An 11,113-nucleotide genomic window follows, 5' to 3' on the forward strand; every position below is an offset into this window, starting at 1 on the left:
GGCCTATGTCCAGCAGTGGACTGTATAGGCTGTAATGATGATATCGCTATGGAAATTTCGAACCCAATAGAAGTGTATAAATAACAAAGATATTTTATTATCAGAAGAATATTTTCAGTAAAATTCAAGCATCTAGTTTCTATTAAACGAAATCGCATGCAATAAATTAAATGCTATCGCAAAAATAAAGCAAATTTTGATAAATAATTTTCGCAATTTTAAATAATTTTAATCAAATTGTAATCTTTTTAATAGCACAATTTAATATTTTATTTAATTCGGGTTGAATTATTTCGTAATTTTTGTGGTTAATTAAGGCAAGAGGTATCATTAAAACGAGTGTGTGAAATAAAATATTTACGTATATTTTCCATTTTTATGTAGTTTAACAACAAATCTTTGTTAACAGATACTCCTTGCAGCTATTACAGTGATATAATATAACTAGTACACGTAATGTTATTCTCATTTTCTTGATTAAAAATTTATAATTTATACTGCCCATAATGTTTTATTAACATTTCTGTTCAAGAGACACTGTGCCGATCGAAAGCATTAATGAAATACATTGTGATTTCAGTTGGTAGGGGAAGTCGCTAACGCCGAACGGACGGTAGTACCGAACGAATATGAAATCTAAGACAAAATGACGAACAAAAAAAAAAAGGAATTTTCCGTGAAAAAGAAACAGGCAGCGCTACTTAGTTGACGAGTGATGCAGCAGCAGTTAGGCCTTCTCGAACAGGCCATGAGAGAAAAATCTTTTTTTTTTTGCGCGGGATCGGCACGCCACGTGTATGCTAAAAAATACTGGTTGATGCAAGATTTACAAGATTTCTAAAAGAATTTGAATTTTGTTTGGTAAGTATTTTAACATTTAGTCCTTAAAACTTGTATTACATGAATATATTTAAGGTTATTTCCATTTCAGTTATGTTCTATGAATCCCTAGTACCGAACAGTGCATTTTTCCCTATTGCCGAACAATTATTTTTACACTTTTATGTAATATTAAACTGTGTTAAAGGCTGCATTAAAATTAAATAAAAGAAAACGAGAAAAAGAAAAAAGAAGAAAAGGAGTTACATTGCGGTGCATTTAAGAAGACAGATAAGAAAATAAAACATTACGAGAAAATCGTCAACAACATACAAAATCTGCGCAACCTTAGAGACACATTGCGTTGTTTGCTTAGGAAGTCATGACGAGGACTGGATTAAGTGCAATTCATGTAAGGAATATGCTCACGAGACGTGCGCTGATATTCCAGGGTGCATTTGTGAAATATGTCACCTTTATTATGTGCATTTGGTCATATGTACCATTTTATAACTTTGTTCGGTACTAGGTGCCGCATTATAATAAATCAAAAATTAACGGCAATGATAAGCTTTGGATTTATATTCTCTTGATCCTTTGTTGATCTCTACAAATTTCTTTGATTGTTATGTAGCTTATAATATCGAATAATCGCGTATAAATTCCGTTGTTTTTTTAAACATTAGCTTACGTGTTCGGCACTGTGCGGCTTCCCCCTAATCGAAATTTTATCACATTTAAGTGTGTGCAGAAAAAAAAAAACATTAAGTCAATATTAACATTCACATTTTCAAGCGTATACTATTATGAGATATGTGATTTTTTTGCAAAATATTATTCGTGATACATCGATTAAGAAATACAAACACAATTAACAATCCTCACTAATTAATCGCAACAACTTAAACTAATTTAATTACGTTACTATAGATTTGGTACATAAAAATTCAGTTAGTCTAACTAGAAAATTATAACCGCGCTCGCGGGACGAAGCGATAGCAGCGGGCTCACAGTCAGTGCACTATAACAACACGAATATTACAAGTTAGAGATCACAGCTTTCGTACCCCGCTGGGGTTCAAGTCCGTCGATGATATGAGCCGACTAGAAACTAGAAGAACACTACTTTATATGTACACTTTCTTCAGTTCCAAATGTCCTTTTGGCATGGGCGTTAGTGGTCGGCGCCCCCTTTCTTGTGTGCGTGGAGCGCCGACGGTCCTCACGGGTGTAGCGGCCTCGGTCCGAACAACGGGTACGAAGGAAAGTAAGCCGCTAGGGACGGATGCGGCGGCAAAGGGAACGGTAGAGGCGGAGATGACACCAAGTGTGATGGCTTGCTGTAAGGATGGAACCGCGGTGTTAGCGGTGACAACGGCGGCGTCGGATACGTCCTTTGGAGAAGAGGATGAGTTGCACTAAGCATTGACAAACTCGGACTCGATTCACCGCTAGCCGTGTGTGATCTTAAATGTTGAAGCAGTTCATCTGATGTTGCGAACCGTTTGCCGCAGTACGCCGAGTCTCCGGCCATCCAGCTGCATACGAAAGGTAGCTGTGACGCTGCAGCTAAAGCGGCCAATTGAGCGTGGGCATAGGCTGCTGCAGCAGGGTGTCCTGCTGGTAGAGTGAACGGTGTCTTAGCGTGATCGCACTGAGCACATCCCGCTGGACATACGGCGGATTTGAGCAAATGGGAGCTGAGTGAACATCCAGTACAGTAAGGATCTCTACAAATTCCCAAATCACTACCGGGTGCTTTCATTCTCGCATACGATAGATACGGGTTCAATCCATTTTTCAAGGCGTGGTGTTGAGCCGCCATAAGGCTGCTCGCCATTAGGTCCATATGTAAAGGAAATCCAGTTGGTGGTAGTCCGCCCAGGAAAGCTGATGAAGAGACAGGTACGCTGGGTTTGAAACTTGAAGGTTCTTTGGTATCTGAGGACGGCATACTGCTCGGAGGGTATGGTAACTTGGACGATAAGCTAGATGAATCCGAATTCGATTTGGTCTGAGCCGGTGAGTGTAAAGGACTCGTTCTTTCATCAGATTTCTCCGAGGGTGTTTTACGATGCGCTGGTGGCGATGTTCTTTGAGACGACGAGCTTTGGTTACTATTGCATCGCGCTTGAATGGGTGTCGTCGAAGCACTACCCTTTGACGACGGAGTTTTAGACTGCGCGTTAGCAGATGAAGCTCGATCTTCCGGCGTTCTAGTCTTTTCTCTCGAAGTTAGGCACGACTCGTAAGGCTTAAAACTTGGTTTGTTATCGACATGCATCGGTTTATCTTCGTATTTCTTACTCGCTTTTTCGGCAGCGGATATGAGCTTCGGGTTCGGCGTATCAGCACCAATTGCACTGCAGGTCTGCGCTAGTAACGCCAGCGGGCTCTTTTTTGCGTCGAGCTGCAACAAAGAAAGGTTTATGAAATGAAACGTCGGGTTGCGAGTGACGGCACAAAGGGAGCGAGGGTGCCTGGGGCGGAGGGAGAGGGCGTCCAATCACGCGGCCGACGCGCCATTATCCGCGCGTCTGGCAGCCGTCGGCCCCGCTTGACATTTCACTCGGCTCCCGCATGATGTAATCTCGCAGTGAAAAGGCCAATTTGTGCCGCTGAATTTGCGGCGCGCCTGTACTTGCCGGCCTGTCACGTCTATTATCACGGAACGGCGTTAGTTTGAGCGAACGTTTCGGGGAAGGAATTTGTTTTATGTTTCCAGAATGTCGACGTCATTTCACAGCAACTTTTACGCTAATAGGATTCTGGTTTGATTGTTATTTCGTACTATGATCTATTTCCACGATGTTAATTGTAGTTTAATTACAAGTTGCGTTTGATTTATCGCCCATTTACATAATTACAAGACGGTTTGTTTCAAGGCCTAAGTTACAGTCGGTTATAAAATTAATCGTTTCGTATTAAACTTAAAGTTACATTGCGAATAAAATTTAAATAAAGTGTACTTTTTATTACTACATTAAATTACTTTCTGAACGAACTTTAATTGCAGTTTGTAATGTTTTTAAAAACGCTTTTTTAAAACACATCATCAATAAAAAAAGTCCGTTAATACATTTCTTTTTATTTTTTTATTACATACCGATTTAAAAATCGAACAGTTTTTTTTAAATATCTACATTCCAATATTAATTCTATAAATCGTAACTCAAATTAAACATTTGCGACGCATCAATGTTTAATTTACAATATTCGTATGATAAAAGTTTAAAAGATTCAATTTATAGCAGCGTCAACATCATTTATATTTCAAAAGAACGCTTCGTTCCACAATCAATCATTTTAAATTGAATGTCTTACTCGGAATATTGCGTGTTTTATAGCGTTGTTTATCGTTTAAAAAAAAACTATTTTATTTAATAATTTCCTCGGATTAAAACGACTTATTAATGAATCATTCGTTTGGATTTGAAAAAAATTTCTTGATATTTTAAAATATATATTTTTTAATGACGCAACTTTTTTCGGATTTTATCGCGGTTTATTATTAACTTTTGATTCCCGACGTTTCGGATACTTTACAGCAACCATGGTCACGGGAGGACATGGAAATCCGAAAAAAGTAGTTTCATTAAATGAGTAAAATTCGCGTAAACATTAGAAAACAATATATATTTTTTGTTGAATACTTTTATTTATTTAGTCAAACCTTATTTTTCTATATCCCTATAGATGTATATGTTATATTATATTTGTTAATTTAATTAATTTTATAAACTTTTTCTGAATAATAAATAAATCAATAAAATAATACTTAGATCAACTAAATTATTTTGGAGGTTACAATATTATTCTATAAATGCGAATGCAGTTTTGTAATGCGTGTTGCAGCGTATTTTTTAAATTATAATAGTTGTAAAGTATTTCAAGATAGTTAAGCTTTTGGATTTATTAATGGTATAACAAAAATATTACAAAAGTTAAAATATTTAACAATAAAAAGAAGTAAGATTCGTTTATTATTGTTAACGAATTCAATAACAGTATAATTTAACAAAAAAATTAATTGGCAAAGCAATGATAATAAAATCGTTATTAATAACGTTCATAACGTTTAATATTAAGAAAATTTTCCAACATAAGAAAAATATGAATCCGACTTATATTTATACTTCAAGACTTCTTTCTAAAATAATTACAATATAGTATTTTTAAATTCACATTTATTGAAAAAATGTTACTAAATAAATACTTATTATAAAATACTAAAATGTGATTTTTAGTTGTTAAAAATGAAAATATAGAAATAAAAAAAAAAATCCTACCGTTGTCGGTAAAGGCGACAAATAATCCGGCCGCAGGTACTGATTACTAGATGTGAGCATGGTGCTCCAAAGTAAATTATCCTTCTCCAGTTTAAAAACGTTTCACAAACACTTCACAATAAAAGCTCTGTGTCAACACATCACTCACAGTCACTAGTCGCGGGCGCGTTTTAGTCAACGAGGGACACGTACGTCACGCACGGCGGTCGACGTTCAACTGAGCCAGTTTCCGACTCGCCCCCCCCTGACATGTTGTCACTCGTCGACACGCCATTTTTGCATTTTGTGTACTTTGCGGGAGCTTTGCCGTCTTATCCCCACCGCCATTTGACACCCTGTTCGTTAGGCGTCTCGCTCGCGCTCAGGAAAAATTACCACAGCACCAACCGCGGCGTTTTGATGAAAGGATTATATAAAATATGCAGAGCGCAGTCAAAGGCGATGCGGCGACAGAGATGCATAGCTCGGGAAATTGAATAGCCACGGAGCGGGTAAACGGTGGCTGAGTAATAATTTAGTTTAAGCGTCATCTTTCTGCGGTGTCCGCTTTGTGCTTTATGTTGACGTACGGTGAGCGCGATTCGCGCAATTTAGAACGTTGGACGTTGGAACGCTAATGAGTTTCATATTTAAAATTTATTTAAAAATGGAATGAGTGACGGGGCTTGAATGGTTTTTAAATATTTTTCTGCTGTAAATCTTTTTTTTTTTCTTTACTTTTATTGTACTAGTAGATTCTGTCCAGTCGTATTATAAAATATATTTTATGTTATTATCGAATTCATTATTACACTACACACACAACTGTCTCAATTATATAATTAAATAAACGAATTTAACCTACAAACTATGATACCAAAAAGTTTCGTCAACTATGAAAAAATAACGTTTGCGAAAAGAAATCATAGATGTCGCTAGTAGTCTCAAATCGTTTAAAGCAGTGATCATCTTTGAAATGTTTTCGTTCTTTCCGTTTTATAAAACAAGTGAACTTATAATTTAACAATTTTAGTGCCTAACATTATTTAAAGAAACAACTTTTTAATTTAATTATAATGTCATATAGGTATTTTAAGATGTCGAATGCAACCTTATTTATTTATTTATAAAGAACCAACAAAGTGTACACCATATTTCAAGTACATATACAATAACAGTAAAGTCTAAGTGTAACTTTAATTATAGGTGATAACAACATTAAACTTGACTAACATACACTAATGACATACGTAAATAACATACACATGGCAAGAACTTAAGATAGTGTTTAACATTTCAATTAGCTACAATATACGATTAAAACAAAACAAAAACCTTGAAACAATTCAATTGTTATTCTCAAAAGTTTGTTAGAATATTCATTATCTAACCATAAATAATATTTTACTTTATATTATTTCACAGTAGGTAAATAGGTCATTGACAACTTACTGTTTGTCTCTTTATAGCTGTTACTACAAAATATTCCTTTTCTAGGTATAAACTTAACCTATTTTTTAACTCATATAAACCTACAACTTTTATCCGCGGCTACGCTCACATTATTTTTTGTTAAATAAAAAATATTCTGTGTTACTTGTAATACCTCCAAGAATATGTGTAAAAGTTTCATGGTGATCGGTTAAGTACTTAGTTTTCGCGTGAAAGCGTAACAAACAAACTTACATATACATTTATATTATTATAATATATTAGGGATACTTAATTCATTATGAAACGAATCGTTACATTTTGAATATTTATATAATAGTAATAATAATAATAATAATACGCTTTATTGTACACCAAAAACAGAAATGATACCTAGCAAAGAAAGAAAAATATTAACAATATATTCATTAGGTACAAAGGCTGGCCATATATAATATATATAAATGTAATAAAATAGTCTTGATTTGCGTATCTCAACAAATCAAAAGATCGACGTATTCATCATTCCCATTTGGCATTTTAAAGTCAGTTACGCGACGTTTGTCCAGACTAGAACAATAAGAGTCAAGATGGCGTAATATCTATGGTAATTTTCTAAATTATATGTTATACCTTAAGATTACAAAAAGTATTCTTAATATTATATAACTTTGAATAAATATTTTAGTTAGTATTATTATTTCGATTCTATGTAATTTTTAGTCGTGTTTTTTATTATTATTTTTAATGTCATATTAATTGATTTTTTATTAGTGTAGCATTAATATAACAAATTATCTTTCCGTGTTGTGGAATACATTCATAAATATTATTTTCCTGCTACCAGTAATCAGAACTGATTACTAAAACTTTTAAATTTTATTTAAATTGCTTTGTTAGTATTTCTTTAGAAATTAGCTGTGTACCTATCTGTCTACCATCAATCGAATCGATATAGTTTTCCTAGGAGGTGTCAAACTATAGAAAGTATTGAATTAGAAAACAGAGCTACTATTGTGCCTTCAGTATCCACGTGTATCTACAACAAATAAAAAATATATATAAATACTGAATTTGACCTGTATTTCTTTAGCACTTTACTAGTTCTTTACCTTACCTTAACCTGCCATGTATCGAGTTAGCATAGCATATTTATGTCGTTTTACGGAAAGTATTATAAGTAAAATTTTATTTCAATAGCGTATCCCACTCAGGTAAATTTACTCTGCCAGACCACCGGCGTGGGGTTGAAAACGCCCGTTCATTGTTTACTCCACAAACAACCCCTGTAATTATCAACTGAGGTTATTATTTCAATGATGACTCGCTTTTTACTAGCATTGTTGAGTATGCAACTTAACAATAGAGTTTTTAATAACTTAACCCGTTTTGAGTTCGCGTGTTTTGACTCGTAACTGAAATGTTTGATTGATTTACTTTCTTGAAAAGTTGATTTTTGGAGTAAAACTCCTTTACGCATACTTGACTTGGGGAGTAAGCTGGTGAATACGTGACGAGAGCGGTATGAAAAGTGTGATCGGGCGAGGCGAACGGAAGTTGAGAGGGAGATATAAGTTAGTGAAGATAGAAAGTTTTACTTCAGTCGTGTGGTCTAAAGCACACTTTTTTTTGTCGTTACCTTTTCGAGGTGGGTTTTTAAAGTCTGTTCTGTCTAGTAGTTTTACAGATTCGAATATGTTAATTTCCATTTCTGAAAAAGGGTTGTGAAAAATATATTGCGACTGTTTTTGGTTGAATAATTTTTCTGATACCTTCATTTATTTGTACAATAATGTGTTATATTTTATTTTTTACAAATTCAGGTATTTATTTTAATGTAATTTGTGTATGTAATTATTTAAAAAGATATATATTTACGTTGTCTTCATTTTATCGTTTAATTTACTTATTTATTTTATTACTTTAGCTTTATACTACCTACTTAGTATATCGTAACATTTAAAGTAAAGGTCACTGACACAGAATTAACAGTGATATCATAATAAGTTATATGATAATACATATATTAAATTGTTCTTATCTATAATGCCTTCAGTTATTAAAAGAAGATTAGCTGCGATTTAACATGTCCGTATTCCATCGAGATAAGTTTGAATAAATGGCTTTTAATTAAAAATAATAAACCTTATCTTAATCTTTTACGGGTTCTTAGTTTCTGAGATATTAAGAGGCGGTATCTCAGATCGGGAGACAGATGCACATCGGCGGTAACACGATTTAATTAATAATTTTGATAATGATATAAATAAAGTGTGTTTATGTGTGGAGGTATTGAGATTTCCATTTTGTTGGGTTTTTTTAGTTATATATTATTATATTACATTTTTTCGTTATTATTTCGTAGATATGTTTTATAATTAAGTTTTATAATTAAGATTATTTTATAAGACATTTAGTAACGTTGCTTTTAGAAAATCGAAATAGAAAACCGTTTCAACACGAGTGACCTTTTTGTGTAGTTTTGTGTAGGTACACTGCTGACAAGACACCATATTAATCTGTGGCAGACCCTTTGCCTTTTATTTGGTTATTTTTTAATTTGTTACATTTTATTTATTTATTTAGTTTATTATGCAAGTAGGTACGTAAATTGTATTTGTAGGAAGCGTATGTCGACACCTGTGCTGTCGTAGGCAATTTAGCAAGAAATTTATAAACAACAGATGCATCGATCACGCCACCTAGCACATCGTTCGATAGTCACCTAGCCCCATTCATTATATTACTCAAGTTATTCTGATGAGTATGAAACGAACGGTACAACCGCGGCTAAGGCAGTCTTGGCTCTGGCTTGGCACTGTGCTCTTGTTGTATCCTGCTAGTAACCTAACCTAGACTCTTTCAATAATTAATTTGATCAAAAAAATAAATTGTTACATATTATATTGCGATCTATAATTTGCGAGGCAGGGCGGACAACTCGAGCAGTGAAGGTGAGCGTTGATGTACATCTCAAAGGGGATCTCCTGAAACCTATACCTGGGTCGCAAGTCCTAGCATCTGCTCTGAGTTTCTCCCTCTGCCATACGATGGACCCGGCACCCGCACGGTGAATCCATTGAATACTAAGAAGTTCGTCTCTCTCCCCGTTAAACTATATAAATATAAAAATGTAATAACCATATTGTGTCAAATTGTAATTAATCAGCGTAAGACCTCATTCTTACACGTAAGTATATTACGAATAAGTTTTCAATTTCCATTTCTTATTAAAGGTCAACTATGACAAAAAATGTGTATGCATGTGTGTGTGTGTATGTGCAATTCAATGGAAGGCAATCGTTGCGATTTGATGTATCGAAAATGTCACGGTCGTGTGAAAAATGTCGTGTCATGCAAAACACGTATCTTATACGTTTTGAGTACTAAACTACTAATGTATTCTATCTCATTCTTTTCTATATGTTCATGTGTTTGTTGCTTTATCGTGACCCCTTTTCCTTTCATAGAGTTTAAAATCACAATGATCCTAAATAAGTTTCACTTAAAAAATATATAGTTGAAGCAACAGGTACAGAGTTCCATACCATTACCGTAAAGAGTAATATCAATATTAATTACGATACACGTCATAAAAGTATCTTATAAATACTTGTTTTGTATCGATAGCTCCGTTAATTTTTTATTTTATTTAATTTATGTTAGATAATGCGATTACAGTAATGTTTATTCTATAAACAATAAAAGAATGACGCAATTTGAAGGTTTTGTCCGTTTATGAAGCTAAATTCCCGTGTGATAAATACTACATACTTTAACCAAGAATACGACCTGACTTTTTTATTTATTTTAAAACTTCATTACATAACTTAAAATAACACGTTGCCTTAAATGCGGAAGGTACAAAAAAAGGGTTGAGGGTATGTTAGATTAGGTTATATATTTTTTTTTAATTTTTAGGACTTTTTACTATTGTCTCACTTTGTAAGTATTTAGAGTTATATTATTTAGAACTAATTACTTACTACTCACGTATTACCATAGCAGAATGTGTCTTTACATAATTATTTAAAAAAAATGTCTTCATCAACCTTCACACAATTATACTTCAAACCGTAGTGAAGTAACAATTTAAATTAATTAAAAACTCGTATGTTACAATGTAACTAAAGTCATAAACTCATACATACAAAATCATTTTTAGCTTTAATACTTATTTGAACTACAAAACAGATTATTATTATATACTCACAATGTACGATACTCATTCTAACGCAATCTTGACATTTTGATATCAAGAATTACTGTCATTACATCGAAAAGGCGAGAAAACACAATCCGATACAAATTACCGGCAATGACACATCATCATCATCATTACAGCCTATACAGTCCACTGCTGGACATAGGCCTCCACAAGTTTACGTCAAAAATAACGTGAACTCATGTGTTTTGCCCATAGTCACCACGCTGGGCAGGCGGGTTGGTGACCGCAGTACTGGCTTTGTCGCACCAAAGACGCTGCTGCCCGTCTTCGGCCTGTGTATTTCAAAGCCAGCAGTTGGATGGTTATCCCGCCATCGGTCGGCTTCTTAAGTTCCAAGATGGTTGTGGAACCTTGTTATCCCTTAGTC

The 11,113-nt window shown here is 34.1% G+C and overlaps 1 protein-coding gene across 1 annotated transcript; it reads right to left on the reverse strand.

Moving 5' to 3' along the window:
• Positions 1-344: 344 nt before the first annotated feature.
• On the reverse strand, positions 345-5,323 carry LOC123654845 (zinc finger protein Elbow). Its single transcript, XM_045590712.1, has 2 exons — positions 5,109-5,323; positions 345-3,229 (listed from the first exon to the last, which is right to left on the reverse strand). Exons 1-2 carry the CDS (start codon positions 5,166-5,168, stop codon positions 2,042-2,044), a joined length of 1,248 nt encoding a protein of 415 aa, XP_045446668.1. The 5' UTR covers positions 5,169-5,323; the 3' UTR covers positions 345-2,041.
• Positions 5,324-11,113: the final 5,790 nt, after the last annotated feature.

The sequence above is a fragment of the Melitaea cinxia genome, chromosome 7, assembly GCF_905220565.1.
Source record: "Melitaea cinxia chromosome 7, ilMelCinx1.1, whole genome shotgun sequence".
Lineage (NCBI taxonomy): Eukaryota > Metazoa > Arthropoda > Insecta > Lepidoptera > Nymphalidae > Melitaea > Melitaea cinxia.